General features: G+C 38.6%; 2 protein-coding genes across 2 annotated transcripts in view; one reads left to right on the top strand and one right to left on the bottom strand.

Moving 5' to 3' along the window:
• Positions 1–4,175: 4,175 nt before the first annotated feature.
• Positions 4,176–6,053, bottom strand: cldn23a (claudin 23a). The gene has a single exon (XM_035667475.1). The coding sequence runs from the start codon at positions 5,869–5,871 to the stop codon at positions 5,044–5,046; it is 828 nt and encodes a 275-aa protein (XP_035523368.1). The 5' UTR covers positions 5,872–6,053; the 3' UTR covers positions 4,176–5,043.
• A 6,462-nt stretch (positions 6,054–12,515) lies between these two features.
• Positions 12,516–20,042, top strand: part of LOC118332856 (cytochrome P450 26B1-like) — a 15,896-nt gene continuing 8,369 nt past the window's right edge. Inside the window, exons 1-8 of the mRNA XM_035668291.1 lie at positions 12,516–12,916; positions 14,236–14,313; positions 15,019–15,103; positions 15,585–15,620; positions 16,080–16,219; positions 16,511–16,634; positions 17,235–17,379; positions 17,493–17,603. Of these exons, the coding sequence (XP_035524184.1) occupies positions 12,727–12,916; positions 14,236–14,313; positions 15,019–15,103; positions 15,585–15,620; positions 16,080–16,219; positions 16,511–16,634; positions 17,235–17,379; positions 17,493–17,603 (909 nt within the window). The 5' untranslated portion in view covers positions 12,516–12,726. The remainder of the gene's footprint in view (positions 12,917–14,235; positions 14,314–15,018; positions 15,104–15,584; positions 15,621–16,079; positions 16,220–16,510; positions 16,635–17,234; positions 17,380–17,492; positions 17,604–20,042) is intronic.

The raw sequence follows: 20,042 nt of genomic DNA, 5'->3' as shown, positions 1-20,042 counted from the left end.
TGATTTTACAGAAGTTCCGGAAAGCATTTGCGTCTCTAGATTTTGTCTCATTATGCACTTTGTTTCCTGCTTACTGTGTCTGTGAGCTTTTGAGTTCCTGTGCTCTCTGAATCTCAGTTTGCAGATCGATATTTTGTTAGAAATAAACCTTTGTACTGTCTAAATCAAAGCTAGACGGTCAGTTAGTCCTTACTGAGTAATCTCTCAGGAACGTAGCCAGTGTTAAGTGCTTCTTTGTGCTGTTTTGCCTCTTTGTTTTGTACATTATTGACTGAATAACTATGTTTTATATGCCTTTTTTTGTAACTAAGCACAACTTTTTTATGAGCAAGATGCATAACTTCTTTTTATATAACCTTGTCTTCCTCTCTGTTTTGTGTTGCTGGATTACACAATAGTTCATGTAGTCAGACATGTATCACTTGTATAAATCATTGTTGAGCATGTGCATTTTTGTATATAAACGGATTCTAAGTGGCTGAGCAGTTTGTTTGTCGTTCTTCTCTATAGGAAGTGATGGGTCAGGGTGACAGAATTATATAATATATACACCTTAGATGAGTTTTGGCAATATTCATCTCACTCTAGTTATGATGATGACAAAAGTAAAGACATTTTTGTTCACAAAAGTCCCCATGACTTTACTGTTAATTTTCAATCTACCACACACAACATTTAAGTAAATAGCAGTAGTTGCAAGTAAATATTCAGCACCAACCTGCAGTAGTATAAAAATAAAAACTACATGCTATTTAAAAAGAATAATCAACCCAAGACGATTACATCAGTCGGAAAAGATTTTAAAATGAAGCAAAACAGGATCTGGGAAGGCGTGCACACACATTTTAGTTTCGGGTAGTTGACATAGTTCATTCTGGTGGTGGTGGTGGTGGTGGTGGGGGCGTTACTTCTGTTCTCCTCTTAGTCATTATATTCCACAGTTGGTAAATGTAGGTTAACTTGTTTGTTACTGTTTAATATGAGCAATTGTATAAATTTTTGAATATTTTTTATAATATGCAACTACAATACCTTGCTGCAAGTATGCTTTTCATACTGTATGTAGGCTACTGTATTATGTGTTCACCATCTTTCAAATAGAATGTACATAAACTCACACAGATCAATGCTTTATATATAACCACTGTATAAATGCCAAAGATTCGTATAATAAAGTTATTTCTTGACATGACGAAGTTTGTTTGTTTGTTTTGGTCAACATTTCAGGTGACATTTTAAGACTTTCCATTATGAATTATTTACTGCTGTTTACATTAGAGATAGAGGAATAACAACTATCACACTTTATTTCAATGCTTAGTATCAATTTACTATCAATTTGTCCATTAGTTAGCTATTGTTTGTAGCTATGCTAGCCACTAGCTCGTCATAACTATGGTCCTACAAGTAAAAGCTATTTATTAGTCTGATAATATTATTTACATTAACATTTATAGTATTTTTTTAAGCTACCCCAATAATAAAAATAATTGAAATACCGGCTTTGTCACTTTAAAATCATTACTAAGTTGTTCTTACACACTGCTTTAAGCTATCAATGTGTATTAACACTGACAACAGACAGCTGTCAGTCTGTGTGTGTTGTACACCAAAACATCCACTGCTGCCTGTTTAACCTCTTTCTGGGATCCTGTGACATGATAGTATCATCTCCAGTGTTTACTGAACTCAACAGGAAACGAGACTCAGAATGACTAATGTGCAGTCACACAGGCTGACAAGCTTCAACATCTTTGTTATGGGAGAAAAAATCTGTTACAAGCAGACTTGTTTGATTTACAGAAGGAGGCGCCCTACTTTAAAAGTGTGTCATATGTTATATATTTAATTATTAAAGGAAAAATCCACTGATTAAGGCTTACATAATGCTTACATTAGGCTGTGGAGGAGCTTTCTAAAGTCTAATAAAATAACCCTGGTGATGGTATCTCAGCATGGGCTTAGATAGGGTGGTGGACTGAAAGATGTGGATATTTTAATGCAATTGGTTGCTAGAAACTGAAAGTGAAGATATTTCTGCCTATGATGCATGAACATGCACATTTTCTAAAATCTATCTCTTGTCTTATCTCAACTTTAAGTCCAGAAATCACTGGAGTGCCCCTTTAACATTTATTGTGTGCTATGCTCTGTGCTGGTTACACTGATGATTTCAAACTCACTATAGTATACTATAGTACAGCACTATAAAGATTAAAGGGGGTGGTCATTTTAAAGTTTTGAGAATGGACTTGTAAAAGAGTAGCTCTTTGTGGATGACCAGAGAGGACAAAGCTTTTCAGCAACCCAAGAGAATGAGACTATAAATAAAAACTGACGACTTTTATCACCCCCTAAACGCAGCATCCATCCTCACCCCACCTATCTTGGACCGTCATCGTATGAGTCATCCTGTGTGGCAATTTTTTGGACAGTAGTGTGAAACAAAGCACTTCTCAAAATCTCAAATGCAGAAGCCAGTGAATAGACCTTTTTGTCTTTTTGGGTGTGTACTTGTTACCATGAGAGGGAAGAACTGATTAAGACTTATATGAGCAATACTTCTCTTACTGACATCTGTCCTGCACTTATGGTAAATGTGAATAAATTCGCTACAAATTTGTCTGTCTGACAGGATTTGTTTCAACTAGATGTTATAATAAAATGTAATGATTCCTGTCTCATAAGTGTCAAGAGTAACTGGAGCTTCTCAACCACACTCAGTAGTGTAATACACGGCTGTCACTCACCTGAAGGTACATGGTCTGTTAGCACACTTTCTATAAACATTGTATTTTACTTGATTTTATGCATTCTATGTATTCTGTTATTTTATTTCCCATCATATTTTCCATTAATAATGGCATTATATCCCTGTTTTCAGGTTCATTCTATGTATTTTTTAATGTGAAGCACTCTTATGCATGTATTTCCTCTGCTGTAAAGCACTTTGAGCTGCATTTCTTATATGAAAGGTGCTTACAAATAAAGCAAATCATTATACATTTATTATATAACCACTTCAGAGGAAATGAGACTGCAGGAAGCAATACAAACTCATTCAGAAAAAAACTCTGGTTCAGTATTTGTATTACCAGAATCTGATGAAGTCTAATTTTTTATGCACCAATGGCGCCGGCCTTTGTTCAACACAGAGTGAAAAGTTAATTTTTCAAATTACTACTATCACTGCAACTGGTGGTTTTATTGTTTAATTCTAATTTGAAAACGTCTGTCTTCTCCTATGCCATCGTTCAATGATTGTACTGCTTTGTGAACTGGTTTTGAAAAAGAATTATTCAAAAGCCTTAATTTCTCATGTTATGTCCCAGCAGAATTTTCCATTCATCTACTACTCTAAAACAATTACTTAGAGGAGTTGTTAAAAGTACAGTTTCTTAAGTTGTTTCAACAAAAGCACAGTAACAGCATTCCTACCTGAAGATTAGAGGAGTGAGTATAAAAACTGCTAACTTTTGCTCTAAAAAGTGCCTAAGTAGTTGTTTGTGGCATTCAACAGGTCCAGGGTATACTGCATGATCATTTCCAGGAGGCCAATTTAACTACAAAAGACTTACCAGGAGCTATAGAACGACAGTTCACTACAGTGTCCCCTTGTTTGAGATCTCAGGCCAGTTTAAACAGAAGAGGTAATGTTGTCAGACAAGATGCGTAAAGAAACCAACCAGACCGGTCAGGCTACATTGTCTGTATACTTAAACTATGACTGAGCAAAGAAAGACAAATATATCACTGTAAAATGTAGCCTGTCTGTATGTGTCTGTGTTTGACTAGTGTCCCTAATGACTTTTGTCCTATCTTTCTTTCTTTCTTTCTTTCTTTCTATGGCACAGAAGGAATCAATCACACTAAAGGGCTGATTCATTTTCATGCAACTTTTCAGATTCTTGCTGTAGAGACACTATTTCCTTACTGCAGAACTACACACATGATGCTTGATTCATTCAAAATGTGTCCTGACTGCAGCACAGAGAAGCCTCTATCGACATGCAACCACACATATTTCCAGTTATCAAATCTCTTGAAACCAGATTCATTGCCTTTGCACTTCTGCAGTAAACTCTGACTATTTTAATACTGCGTTTACTTTTTACACTCGCCTCCACCAAAAGCAAAAAGAGTTACGTTGAGGAAATGCACTTAGAAGTCTGTTATTAGGAAACACAGGGCACATTTAATTAACAACACATGTACCACAGAGCAATTAGAACAACATTGATCACCTTGTGTGTGTTTTTTAAACAGAGACTCAGAATGACCTGTTGTCCTACGAGTTTGGCCATTATTGTAAAGTGCATAAGAATACAGTATTTACATATAAATGGAGAAAGAGAAGGGGAAAAAAAGAACCAGATTGATGCATTAGCCATTGTACACAGAAAAATGCAACGTTTCCTTAAAGATGACTATTTACATGTGGACTTCAGCATCATTTGCAGAAAAAAAGTAGGTTTTCTCTTCATGTTTCACTGTTACAGAATGCTTCATATCCCATAACTGCACTGCTTAAGGGGGAACACCTATAATGTATTACACTGACGTTAGCATTATTCATAACCCAGCTTAGGCCATAATGAGTCTCATCTGTACACCATTTAACACTATTATACATGTTCGCCTTCAAGAACCACTTCCTTAACGGTGAAACTGTAATACTCAAAGAGGCCTTCACTTAATAGTGAGTTTACAGTGATTTCATAATATTTAAGGTATTTGATCTCTTAGTACCACTGAAATATTCCTACAATATCCCTTTGTGGCCTCAAACTAATTCTACAAAAGTTAAGTGAGTACTTTAATGGTTTCAGTACCTTCTATCTTAGTACTACAATATTATAGAATATTATAGACAGGTAAAGTTTTACTGCAGTTGGCTAGATGTGTGATGTTATCATTGTGTTATAATTACCGTTGCTTATTCCTATACTCTCCACTCTCAGTCCCTTTTATAATAATATAATAAAATGTCTATCTTCAAGTCGTTCTCCTCTCCTGTGGGGTTTCTTGTGGGTCATCTGCCTCTCATAGGTCGGCATCGTAGGGTCTGCTGCTGTAGGAGGTGTTGACTACCCGGGGAGCGGGGCTCTTGGCCCGGGGGAAGGATACATCTTCTTCCATGGAGTTATTGGAGTACGCCACGCTGCTGGCGGTGCTCCTGGCTCGGTTCAGGCTCGGCACCTCAATTCGTCTCGGCGGAGGCTTCTGGTGGCTGAACCGGGCGCCCGTGACCTCCTCCACCCGCCTCTCCCCGCGGTTCTTGCCTCCGCAGCACCGGCAGATCCCAATGAACATGACGAAACCGCCCAGGATTTCGAATATGCCGCCGATGTAGCCCAGGATGATGCAGTAGCCGACGCGCACATCTGAGAGCGGGGTCACCGATGAGATGTTCGGGAGGATGTGGGTGTACCAGGCGATGGGTATGATGGTCATAACGCCCGAGAGGAAGAACAACAGCCCGCCCAGACCGGCCACTATCCAGTTAGGCTTGTCTCTCCAGCAGCGGACCCCCGGGATGGCCACGGCCAGCCCGATTATTGTCAGGATCAAGGAGGCCACCATCAAACCCTGGGCGACCTCGATGATCTGGTTCCCGAAATACGTGGTGTCCTGCAGGTTGCACTGGTCTCTCGTGTTGGTCGATGTGGCCCTGCAGATGTCCCAGATGCCTTGCTGGATAAACGTGTCGGGCGAGGTGTTGGGGAGGTTGTTGATGGTCCTCCAGTTTGGGGCCACGGTGGATGTCAGGTTCAGGATCCAGCCACAGGGAACCAGGACCATCCCAAAGATCAGGATGCCCGGGGTGCGCTGGGATATCCGGATCCACTCTTGCGATGATCGCCTCGGCATGATCGCTGCTGTTGTTGCTGTTGTTGTTATTGACGTGTGTCTTCTTAGTCCCAAACTCTAGTACTAGTAATTTAGACAGCAGCAGCTGGTCTTAAACAAGTCCGACTGAAACCTGGCAGTGGGCGGGATCTCACCTGTCCCCAAATAGGACAGGTGTGGCGCGCCGTGCGCAGCAACTGGGCGCAGCAGCCGGGCTGAGTGCTGCTTCATCCTCACCTGCAGCAGCAACGACGGGGAGAGATGAGTTTCGACGGCGCTGTTATCATGCAAATGTGTGTGATAAGTGATAAAGAAAAGGATCTACATTTTTGTCAGGGGATAGTCTCTAGGGGGGAGGGCGCGCCTGTATCTTCAGCTGGCTCAAGTTTAAAAAAAGTTCTACATTTATACCCACTTGTCGTCATTGTCCCATACACTTTATATGTCTGTAATAAAGGGCTGTAGTCCTCAAATGCTTGTTTAAATAACCAACTCAAAAAGGATGAAGCATGTATGCATATAGAGGATAGGCTACCACACTAACAAACAGAATAGATGGTAAGAGGCAGTTTTCCCACAGATTTTTAGTGTTTGTATAATAATATATATAATGTTTCATATAGCCTACTTCATGTCCAGTGAAGACCATGTATCTCCTAATGTGATGATTTGGAATGTTTCTGATAAACTAAAGGACAAAGTGTTCCATTTTTGGTTAAATAAATTGTCCTACTTGATTTAGCTGGAAAATGCATTGTCACAAGACTGAATACAGGGCTGTTTTTCTGGTGAAAAGTTCACTTTTTAGAGATACGTGATTAACAGCGACACTACAAACACATAATGATCTTGTAGAATATGATGCATTGCTGTAGATACCCAGCAGTATATAAAGTAGTTAAAATGATCTCAACCGTATGCATCCAAGGCAGATTATTAATCCAAAAACATCATATATGATAGTAAAACACTAACAGGGAGCATTTTACTATGAGTTATTTTACTTTGGATACTTAATGTACATTTTACTTGTAGTGGAGAACTTCCACAGTGTGGTATTGAAGTGAATACTGAATAGGCTCCACCACTGACATGTAAACCTATTGAACAAAATTGTTAGAAACTAGATGCAATTAATACAATAAAACAAGAACAAATATTAAATAAAAGAAGACATACTAAAGCACTAAGGCTTGTGTGTGATTATTTATTTTTTATTATTATTAACTTTTTATAGTGTCCTGCTTAGGCCTCAGCTCAAGAAAACATATAGCAACACATAATTAAACCATTATTTTAGAGGTCTTCATTGCAATATTCAAACTTAAATTTCCCATCAAGTTTAGTAGAACACAGTCAGACTCAGAGTTTATGATGAAGACACTGTGGCTGTGTGGGAAGTATTTTTGGTAAGAATGTAGTTCTGCAGGAATCTTTTGAGGCAGCTCAAATAGCCTTCTGCCTCGCTGAATTTGTCCTTCTCATTCTCTCGCCTTCATGTATTTCTGTCTGTGTGTCTGTTTCTATTTATCTCTTTTTTTATTTATCTGGCTTTTTCTCTCTTCCTGACCTCCCCTACCACTGTTCTTTATGAGGCTTACTGATAACCCCATGAAAAGAGACAAATGCTAATAAAGTTCTTCAGAGAATAAAGTTCATAGGTGCCCAAAACCCCCAAACATGAACAACTCTCATGAAATCATTGTGTACAGACCCTGAAAGAAGAGTGAAAGTCACACTCTCGCCCTGCTCTCACACACCCATCAACATTATGAACCTCATACATGTGTGATTACATTTCTAAGGAACTGAACAAGCTGAGAACAGCATGCAGAGACTACATTGTTGCATCGGTTGCATTGCCATTAGTTCCATTAGTTTAGTGTGTTTTTTTCCCTTTTAAGTGTGTGAAATGTAGGCTACACAAGCACATTATTGTGTTGACAATAACAATTCAAACCAGCAAGTCACATGTTCTTGAAGCAGTTGGGATCCTTTGTTGTTCGTAGAATTTGTTTTTCAAACCAGGTTTGAGCTTTGACAACCAAGGAGCAGTTGAAGGAAGTATGAGAGGTATGTCAACCAACCAGACAGAACTTTGCATACTCATCCCCATAACCACCATCTTGTTTTATCACAAGATGAATCAGTGTTGTAGAAGCTGTCACGCGTGATCAGCTGTCACTTTACTTGTTGCATTCTTGGTCATAAAAACTACAGTGGATCTGTTGTGAAACATACACTGTACATTTCCACATTTTCTAACCGGCCTTTCTGTGCTGATACTTCTACCAGCACTACTACGAGCAGTGCAACTCCTGGCTCGATTACAACTTCCAGTGACAAATCAGTTAAACATTTTTGGCTTCAAGCAGAGATGTTGGCTCTTTAAACACACCTTACAGCACTTGAAACAAAAGTTGAAAAGCTCTCTTATAAGCAGTTCTACCAAGAAGTTCTTAATCTTTAGCATTTTTGTAAAAGGAAGTATCTGGAACTAGTACTCTTGGTCAGTGTGTTTGCTGTTAAATGTAATGTTTTTCTTTTATTTTTTAGACTGTTTTGGAACATAATGTCTATATTGTTTGATTGCATCTTAACTGGTTATTGTTTTTTGTATCGAGTTTTGCCATTTTCGTGTTTGTTTAGGGTTAGGGTTAGGGTTAGGGTTTAGTGTTTAAAAACTTTCATACTGTGTACATATAAATAAGTAGGATATGGCTCAATCTTTTCACAGATGAGTCATGGCTATTTTTACTTCAGGTTTTTCTTTTCATGTAATGGCATTTATTTTGCAGATCATGTTGCATAATGCATTTATGAGGTGTCATAATTGGTCGATATGATTTATGGAAACAAATGAGTTCATATCACTGATGCGTTCTTATTCTTCAGGTCCTGAGTCCTCATTATGATCATGTGATCAGTTTGAAATAAACTTTAATTTTTTTCTTGAGAAAGCACAGTCCAGACATGCTTGTGCACAGCAATAGTGGTTGTAGAGAAAGTGTTGATGCACCAAAAGGAGATATACAGTAGACCTGATTAGTTCATTGTAAATCCAAAAGGAGGACAGAACTGTCTGGCTATTCCCTTTTTTCAAGTTCATGAAAAATAAACATAAACATTTCAGACTTGCTTCCTACTGCTAATGTTTTAGGGCTCTGATCTTGCCTTTGACTCAAACACAAGATTCTATACCTATGTCTATATCTAGTGTTTTTATATATTTTTTATATACCTATGTTAAATACAGAAATGATTTTAAGAGCATGATGAGAAAGGTGCTTCAGTTTATGCGGCACCTTGCAATGCAGAAAACACTTTTCTTGCAGGATGTTTGCTACCGCCTGGTGGCCAGTTCATGTAACTACCATAATATTCTGTTAATTAAGTGTTTGACGTGAGGGAAAGTTATCTAAAACTAAAAAATTAACTAGTAGTTCAATTATTGGTCGCAGTGTTGCTCAGATGGTCCAAAATCACAGCCGTATGGAATAAATTTTTATCATGTTTGTGAACAGTAGGTTCTGATCTGGGAGCTTAGGTCCTTGACAAATCCTTGACAACAATGTCTATATATAATCTAATTACACCCTTTGCGTTTTTGGGCTGCTTATAGTTACTTATTTATTACATGCAATCCTTTGCTACCCTACACTGATGGCCTCTGACCCTTCAACAGAGCTCAGTCATATAAACATACGTTATTTTATTTGCAGTTCTCCAATCCCGCAAAACAGAAATCCATGAGCTCTTTCCTATTATAAACCAAAAAGAAAAAACAAATGCAACAGCAATATTTGTGGTATAACAAGTTTTTCACAAATCAGGGACACAAGGTAACAAAGCAGATTATTTTCCCTCCCCATCATTTCTTCTGTTGTACAACAGCAGTTTTTACATGCCCATTACTTAAATAAGTAGTGGACAGAGAATACACCTAGGGCCAGATATGTTAATGGTGTTATTAACAATATTACAATATTTAAGTTTCAATATGTAAAACCATTACTTTGAAGGTGAGCTGTCTCTGTTTTCAGCTCTTGACTTCCTTCAATTTCCATTGTACAAGTTGGATAATGGAACAAGCTGATGCTTTGGCATGCTGATTTGTATTGCTTGTCTTAGGAAATTAAATTAAGAAATACCCCCCATAATTCGATTTTTCATTATGCAACAACTGCACATTAATTAATCTTCATGCATGGACCATTCTGACAATTATACAAAGTATGTTGATAGCCTCAACAAGAACTTACAGTCCATTTCCATTTTTTCATCATTCGTAAATGATGTATTAACTATATAAATAATAATTAATCCATTAGTTACAACTTACTAGTGATTTAAATAACATACTCAAGTATCACCACAAGCCGAAGGCAGCTAATCAGATGATAAAAAAATGGATGCAAGAATTATACAGGAAAACAAAAACAAAATTGTGTTTTTATTTTAATTGAGTAAGAAGAGGTAGTTCATATTGAATTAACTAGAAAAGATATTTAAAAAATAAGACGATGCAGGCCAGATTATAACATATTTTTCACATATTTTTGCGGACAGAGGGAGGGCAATGCAGGGCTGGGAAAGGCCCTGGGCCAGCAATCTGGGTTCTCTGCTGTAAGCAGAGTGAGAGGTGAAACTGGGTTTGGATCAGTATTATACCTGTCTTTGAATCTGAATCTGTTTTTGAAATAAAACCAGGTTTCCAGCTCCACACAGCACCAGAAATACTTGTTTTTGATAAAGATTCAGTTTCTTATGATATTTTCCTTCTATGCACCATTAGAACTAGAATGTTCCATAGTTTTAGAGTGTTCAGGCCTCACTGTGAAATCACAAAGAATGTACAGCTGCAGAACCAAAACCTGATCTAGTTTAGTCAAAATACTCAGTTTTTCTTACTCATTGGTGAAAGTAAAACTTTAGTGATAGTTATGGCTTCAGACATCTTCCATCATTTCGGGAGGAGAAGGAGGTCTGATGGTGATAGTGTAAGTACAACCAACTGTTTTATTCTATAAACCTTCTGCTGTTCACATCTGAATGTTTTTCAGAGATGCATACAGAGCATCTAATAGCTCTGCTGGTTTAAGTGTGTAATTACTGGCCCAAATAAGCAGTATTTTACATTTATTCTGAAAAGTTTTAACAACTGACAACATGAAACAAGAACTGAGCATGAAATGTTTTACACTTTGTGTGTACTTAATATTTGTTTAAAGGTTTATTCAGTTTAGCATACGGAAACTGTTAAAACAACCAAACCACTTGTAAAATGTTATTGTTATTTGAATTCAATTGATTTCACATTTGAAATTGCTTCTTTTTTAAACACAGAAGCACCAGAGACAAGACAGCTTTGGTGTCTTCGGTCAGTCTAGGGCTGAGATGGCGGCTCTGCTGAGTCAGACAGAGAGGCTGTGTGCTATCGCAAAGAGACGCACTGATGCTGTGCTGGAGAGGCTGGGATTGAAGGTTTCACCTCTCCACACACCCCTTACCTCTTGTCCTCCTTCAGCAGCTCCACAACCCTGGAGAAGAGTCCCCTGTCTCAGTGCGGCACCTAAAAGCAACCCTGCAGCAACACCACCTGTTGCTCCAGCTCCTCCTCCAACAACTGGAATTCATTGCGGGTTGTTGCCGCAGCCTGCCAGGACTTTCAGTGGAATGACGAAAACAGACAGCACAACAGTTCAGGGCTTGCTACCATACCCTGAGCTAGAGGAGGAGTGGAGGAGGATGCTCCGAGATAAGATGAGGAGACAAAGGGAGAAAGAGGAGGGAGAGAGGTTGGCTGTAGAAGAGGAATGGAACCTCTTGCCCAACGGAGACTACACCCAGGCTAAAGCACGCCCCACTGCATACATCCCCCAGACCGGTCCTCTCCCTCTCCCCAAACCGTATGGAGCCAAGGCCCCCTTCAAACCCTCACAGCCTGGAGCCAACATGAGATACATACGAAAACCAACACTTAAACCCATCCAGATATAAAGCACCACACATATATGCAGAATCTTTGATGTGTTGGTTTGTTGAGTGCTTTTAACGCTGCTAAATAAGAGGCGTATAGTGTGGCAAAAACATAAAATAGAATTTATTCAAACAACTAAACCTTTATGCAGAAATGATAACAATATCAGTGTCTGAGTCGTTTTTTCGGTCGGGACACGGCTCTATCCACGTGGGACAATAAATGTGAAACTATGGAGTGCAACAAAACAACATGAAATTAAATTGTACATTAGACATAGTGTATTACACTTGTAGTGTTGAAAAGATATACTAAGCCAGGTAGCTACAGTACAAACATGGCAGTTCAACATGGCAGACTCCGTAGAAGGAGACCCATTCCCTCTGATGGAAACGTCTCATTCAAAGTAACAAAAACACACATAGCCTACTCTTATTTTTTTTTAGGTGCTTATACACTAATGAAAACTATCGAATAACTAGATAGATCCTCCTAAATGTTACACACTGGACCTTTGAACCAGCCTGTAGTCATGACAGTCAATGAAGCATACAGCTGTTGTAGTCGTGCCAGAAGTGCAAGCCCTAAATTACGGACAGCTCCTGAACGCGCCACTCTCCGATGCAGCGGGATGCATTCAGTTACGTCAGAAAAAAACAGTGCCACCAATGAGATAGCAGTAATCTGACACACAGGTCGCTCCTGGAGCCAGCGCAATAAAAAACATTAGCAGGCGATGACAGCAGGGTTTACTGTGAACCGGGACCGGGTCTTAATAAAGTTTAGAACCACTGTTGTTTAAGCGTGCAGCGGTTAACATCCTGATTGAATCCACCTTTAAAATTAAAAAAAAAACCTCGGTAAAATCCCGTTTTCTACGCATACGTCGGCCCTGAATGGCTAAACTACCAGGAAATGCAGGTGTTTCGGTGCTCGGGGACAAGTCGTTGGAGTTTTACCGGGACCCGGTGGGCTTCTGCCGGCAGAGGATCGAGAAACACCGGAGCAGAGTGTTTCAGTGCCGGCTGCTGAACAGACCGACCGCCTTCCTCTGCTCCGTGCAGGGGATGAGAGAGCTGCTGTCTGGTGTGTACCTCTGTACGGCTGTGTATGAAGTATAGTGTGTGTGTGTGCCACAGGTGAGCACCAGCATTACCATGTTTGTTCCTAACGACAAAAAACATAAAAAATAAATCACAAGATCATTAGTGGTGACTCATAGGCTGGGTCTTATAGTGTGAGCAATAGTTCTGATCATTATTGATAAATTAATTAGAGTTGATACCTGTTTGGTTTAATCAAACCTGTGTCAATACACATTTATATTCTTACAGGGGACTTAGTGTGTCTGTAGTTTCTAGAGAGCTTATAAGGACCTTGTCTCCTTTGCTTTAGGATAATGAGTCAGATTTTGCTCTCAGGCATAGGAACAAAAGGGAAATTTCCTCTGTAATTCACCCCGAGATTAGTCTGATTTGTCATGGGAGAGACTCGTGATGTTTCTGAAGGGGGGTTAGGGAGGATATTACTCAGATGAAGTCTTATTGTAGTCTTAATACAGTCTGCTACCCTATCTATAACTCCAACATATGTTAAAGAATATTAAAAGAAAATACAGAAAAACCAAAGAAAATCATCTAGTATTCTAGTAGTCTAGAGTATAAGGAGGGAAAATAGGAAATGAGAAATAATACATACAATAAACCTTAATGAAGTTGCCATAAACTCACGTTAATGTGCAATGTAACTTATTATAAGTCATAGGACTTATTATTCATTAGACAGCCGTTAAAGAAGGACTTTGCTTATTTAGATATCAGTGCCAATACTGTATCTGACTTTCGGCAACCACATTTGTTTTTCAATACCTGTAACATAGGTAGGGAGAGAAATATACAGGAATACAACATCTTTTATTCCTTATTGCGTTTTATATTCAGTTTTTTCTAAAATTTGTGAACAAGGAAATCTCATGGAATAATTTCATATCATATGAGGAAATAATAAAAGAAATAGTGGAACACTGTATTGAGATACATACATAATACACAAGACATTATAAAACAATTAACAATTACTCATAGTCTCTAAAGTCTAGACAATTAACTACACTTTAATGACTGAATTTTACTTTCCAAGCAGATGGGGAAATAAATGTTCCTAAAAGAGTCTTTGTGTGTACGTACACTGCAATCCCCTTAGATATATAATATGTCCAACCTTGATTTCATTTCCTATCTCATTTTTAAGCTGTGTGTTGTCCTGCTAGCCTGCTTTGTATAGCCCACACAAACCTGCAGGCAGAATCAAACCCCAACATGGACTTTATGTGTCTGATAGCGAGTGGGTGAACAGTATGTATTCAGCGTGTGTGTGAGTAATAAATGTTATGTTGTGCGTTTCAGAGAAGTCCAGCTTGTTTCTGAAGGATCCAACTGACTTGATGACCAACATGTATGGAGACACCGTTGTCACTGCTAATGGTAAACACAAAAACCCCCACAAATAGGTAAAAACTGGGCTTCTAAGGAGGCGCTCAAATATTACAGCATTAGCAGCAATCAACACGGTTGATTGACCAAACTTAATCAGCAACAGTTATTTTTCAAGCAGAACTGGTTAACCATTTGCCAGTGCCTTTACCGTAATTGTGAATATTTTCTGATGTTCTTCTTCTTCTATGATAGTAAACTCAATATCTTTTGGTTTTGAAGTGATGGTTGAACAAAACAAAACATTTGAAGGCATCACCTTGGAAAGATTAACTGTTAAAAGTAGATGAACTGATCTTGAAAGTAATTGTTGTTGCTGCCCTAAACGGTATACTGCCACATAAATGCCTATCATTGCTGTCAGGCGAACACAGATTGAATGAAAACCATCTCTGGTTCTTCAGAAATGTATTTTATACACAGTTTAGTTTAAAATAGCAAATTGGACGAAGAAACCAGTGTCTGTTAGGCCGAGAAACCACCGCTGTTAATGTTTTTTCTTGAAAAAAAGCATCAGTCATACAGAATGTATAACCAAAACAAGAGAAAATATTCTAAAGCAAATGATACTAATACTTTCCACAAAAAAAAGAAAAATAACTCTAGCCACTCACAACAATAAGTGTAACTGGAAAAATATGCTTAAATTCAGCTCTGCCTTTATAAACATGAGTAGCTTGTATTTGTGTGTTTTAGGTGAGGAGGCATGTCTTCTGCGTCTGTCTCTTACCAGCCTGTTCGCAGGAAGTTGTTTGGAATCATCAAGTGATTATATCACCAGGTAGGGGTATTACGCATTCATTCATATTATATGTTGTTGTATGTGCTGATGTGTAGTTTATGACCCTGAAAGTCACATGGTTCACAGTCAAACCTGAGTTTCAAAAGCCATGGAGCTAATTCACTTTTTTTTTTAAACTCTAATTGTGTATTTAGAGCCTCTTGTTCAGTGGATGTCCATGATGACACTAAAAATGGTAGCAAGGACATTTGTTACACAACTGCAAAGCCTGTATTGCTGCAACAGTTGTTGCTGTGTCCAACCATGTCAAAGGTTTCTTAAGCAAGACTCCACAATCTACATTAACTCTGTGTAATATGATTGAAATGCTGGAATAACAAGTGAATGTAGCTGATCTTATTACTACAATGTACAGAATGTAGCTAAATGCACTGCTACAACATTCATTTATTATTTTATTATTAAGAAACTTACTAATGTTTGTGTGCCTGTGTGTGTTTCTACCTCTTTCTCTCCACAGTGTATGTGAGCGCTGTCTGAAGGACCTTTCTCTTAGGTAACACTTGTACTAAACCTCCAGCAGTCAAAGCATTTAGATTCATTCTAGGGATGTACAAGTTGTTTCCCAAGCTGTAAAACTAAAATATAAAATTTGGATAAACAATAACAGCAAAAACATGATTGGGGAGGTGTAAAGGTTGTGTGCACAAATAAGCAAGGTACACAGCAGCCACACAACAGTTAGGTTTTGAATAGTTGTATAATAATAACACCCATCTCCACAATTCCTCATATTCCTGTCGGCTTTGGTTTCTTGTGTTTGTTTGTCTTCTTTGAAATATGAACATATATTGTCATTGTGTGATTGATATTGTTATTTTCAGTCCATTGTGTGATTGTTAGCATCCTTTTATTCAAGTCACTTCATGTTTACATTACAGGCTAATTGTTTTGGGACTGTAAAGATAATGTACGCAACTAATCTATGTGTGAATGTGTGTGCGTATATGTGAAGTGGCCAGCCAGCATGTGTGTACTCTGCCTTTAAGCGTCTTGGGACAGAGTTGGTTTTGGGCCTGTTTCTGAACGTGCAAGCGGACGAGCAGCCTGAACTTTACCAGGAAATCGTACAGCTCTGCACCCAGCATTGGCATGGTAAGATACACACACACACACACACACACACACACACAACTCATGACCATTTTTTATAAATACACAGCCAGGTTTAGATGTGTGAGTGCAGGGCTGCCCTTGACCTTATAAGCAGCCCCCTATTCTTTCTGTTCAGATCAAATGAAGTGCTCCAAAAGGGTTTTCGCTCTCGTGCAGACTTATTTAGTTAGTCAGTTTTGTTGTTCTGCAATACAGTGTTGCAAAATCTCCAGCTTCCCCTTTCATTTCAGTTCAGTAAATTTATTAACACATCCTCTTCCACCCCTGCAGGTTTGATCTCTGCTCCGGTGAACGTGAAGGTTCCCCTGTGGTCGTCGGGTTTCTCCACCGCTCTGGATGCCAGAGACAAACTGATGGACATCATCAAAGATAAACTGGAGAATGACAAGCAGGGGTGAGACTGCCCATATAATGAAACTCAGTTCATACTACAGATATAACTATCTTTCGTACCATGTGGTACAAAACACACACAAGCAGACAAACCTGGGCGCCCGGTTAGCTCAGTCGGTAGAGCTGGCAACCCATATACGCAGCGGCCCAGGTTCGAGTCCGACCTGCGGCTTTGCTGCATGTCATCCCCTCTCTCTCTGCCTCTATCCTTGTCTCGTCTCCAGCTATCACTGTCAATATAAAGGCATAAAGGCCAAAAAAATAATACTTAAAAAAAAATAAAAAAATAAAAAAACAGGCAGACAAACCTTTTTTTGAATATATAGTTTAGTGGAGACCTGTAACAGTAAGTTGGTTGCACAACATCAAGATGTGCTAAAAACCTGTTTCAACTGGCTTCTATCACACCTTCGCAATTGGATTGCTGTATTTGGCTCTTGCAAGGACATACTAATGTATAAAACTCTCTGTGCCATAAATCGTACACTGTCAGAGGCTGTTGATTATGTGCTTATTTGCTTAGTAACTATTCTGTTCATAAGAACTGATTTGTTGAACTTGACATCTTAATCTTAATGTTGCTCTCGCTGGCTCTCTCCAGTTTTGTCGGCCGTCTTGGCTCTCTGCCACTGCCGGACTCCAACTCTGCCTCCCAGCATCTCCTGCTGTTCATCTCAGCTCTGATCCCCAAAGCTCTGGCGTCACTGCTCACCTCCTTCACACTGGCACTCAGTGGAAACGAACAGGTACACAAACACAGCTCTTGTGGCTCTTTTTGCTTTTTAACTGACTTTTCTTGACCAGTATCCTTTGCTTTTAAATGAAATGAACAAACAAAAATCCTTTTCTCCATGTTCAGGAGAAGACACGTCGGCGAGCAATGGAAGACCCTGATTACCTGCATAGAGTACTGCTGGAGGTTCAGAGACTTTGGCCTCCTTTTATTGGTGGACGCAGAATAGCTGATCAGGTAGGACTGTTCACCACTGGTTTACATTTTATTGATTTACATAAACTATTGAATGGATATTTAGTATTTTTCATCCTGAATTTGAGAGATCTAGGGTCACTTTCTCTAAAGCCATTATAACAGACTGAGAGAGCACGAGGAGTCAGCATTGGTCTGTGAGAAATATGGGCACCATGATCTGCAGACCAATGCCAGCATTTCAGATTTTTGCTGCTACAATCTGGACAAATATGACTGAAAAAGTCAGATTTTGTATGTGTGTTGCTGTCTTCTAAAGTGTTTCCAGCATATGGAAAATACTGACCTGTTGTGTAGAGAAACAAATTAAAATGGGATTTCAACCATTTATGCTTCACACATTTGGCACATAGTAGATACAATTGCCGATACATCTTAACAATCAGTGGAAAAGTAGAATAAGCTACCAATCCCTGGATTATGAGCATTAAAAACAACATAAAGAGCAAACTAAAGTAAGTACAACCCATCTAATAAGTATGTTAGCTCTCCTATTATTTAGTTTTTTGTTCAATTTACAATAAAGAAATATGAAAATAAATCTGAGATTTTAGTTTATATAAATCTTTCCATTTGGGTGTTTTAACAAAGTTGTTGAATAGACAAACTGTTACAACTAATAATTTTAAGGTAGGTTATCAAACAAACCCTGTGCTAATATACAGTGTTGTATGAAATGGCTCCCATTTCTGTACAATTTGAAGGATTTATGATGGTTATTGTTGAACCTTTTATGTGTTTATATTCCTGTAGTCTTCAAAAAATGACACAGGCAAAGATGTTTGTTTATTTGGATTGTGTTTCACTACATTCCTCTAGATGGCGACATATCACTGTATATGAAAGTCTCTTCCACTGTCAGGTCCTCTCTCTTGTATTGAGAGGTACAGTACTGAGAGTTACAAGTGCTGGACAAAAAACACAAACACCTTACAGCACATTACACTAGCCCTGCACTATATACCAGTTTGGTCAATGTTGTCAATAATGTTCAGTTTTTTTTATGGTCAGTTTGAGTCATTTTGTGTCTTCAGCTTTTGTTGGTGGGTGTCCTGTAACAACCTCTTTATTTTGGAGACTTTTCCCCTTTGCAGGTGTTGAAGGTAAAACAGAAACTACAATATTATTCCACTGATTACTACTAGCATTGTGTGTCTGCTATAGTAGACATCAAACTATCATTATTTGAGTAACATATGTGTTTTAATGGCAACATGATACATGAAATGTCATTAGACCAATTACAGAACTGGTATTTACTGCAAGACTGTTTTATTAGGTCTTTCTGTTATTTTCTATAGCCTTTGTTTAGGTCTTCCATGCAGGCATCATTACTACATGCTTCGTTTACTGGTGACTTATTATGTGTGAAGGTTTATAATATTTTAGTCTATAACTTGTCTATAACTCTATAAATTGTTTTCTAAATCTGTATGCCAAGTATCTTATATCCTGTAGTCCTACTGTATTTGTTACATCGATTTTCGTTCATTAAAACGATCGCTCTCTGGTTTGACATCACCGCTGTCAGCCAATAGAATCCAACCTTTACTCACAGTCGAATGTCTCGATTGGCCAGTCACTTACTCAGAAGGCGGGGTGTTTACAGCGTCTCTGCTTCCTGCCCACCGGCTGGCATTGTGACCTCATAAAACAGCCTTATGCAACAGCCCAATCAGAGGCATTGATCCGTCTATGTGATTGATCGGCTCTGCTTTCCCGGAAGTGGGGGGGGCCGGTGGGTCAGGGTTTGGCGGCGGGAGTGATGTGTGCTGGTGACACTGTGAAGCCGAGTGGAAAGTCATTCGTCACCTCTTGGAAATGCACCAGTACACTTTAATTCCTGTTGGCCTCAGCGGGACGTGGGTTCATGATGTGTGAGATTTTAGAGAGAGGTCATGATATAAAGAGACAAAAACGAACAAAAGAAAACAAAAATGCAAGATGGATTTGTTATGAAGGAATACTTGAAAGTAAGTCAGATTATTTGTGTTGAAAAGTACTTTAGTCAAAGTACAAAAGTAGCTCTTTTGAAAACTACCTACAGTTAATTAGTGACATATTGCCACTGTGGTAGCCTGACTCTAACTTAAAGTCTCAAATAATATACTATGTAAGGTGAATGTTATAAAGAATTCACTGTAGAAAAGTGTTGTACTTTGTTGAAAAAAATATCAAATTATGATGTGCAATGATGTTTTAATATTGAATAATTAATAGGGAACACAACCAGTAAGAGGAAAGTGCTGGATCTGGAATGACAAGAGTTGATGAGATGTTTATGTGCCCAGGAAAGTGTGTAAGAAAGAGAGAGATTATTAGTATTCACAATCAGGTGGAAAAAGTAGAAGCTCAATCCAGGTGGAACTAAGATATGCAATAGTTTTAGCAACTTGATAGTGTTTGTGTACGTATGTGTGT

Source organism: Morone saxatilis, unplaced genomic scaffold, assembly GCF_004916995.1.
Source record: "Morone saxatilis isolate NCDOM2014 unplaced genomic scaffold, NCSU_SB_2.0 Contig21, whole genome shotgun sequence".
In the NCBI taxonomy this organism is placed as follows: Eukaryota; Metazoa; Chordata; class Actinopteri; family Moronidae; genus Morone; species Morone saxatilis.
Note: the sequence above shows the minus strand (reverse complement) of the source record. Positions and strands in the feature narration are given on the sequence as shown.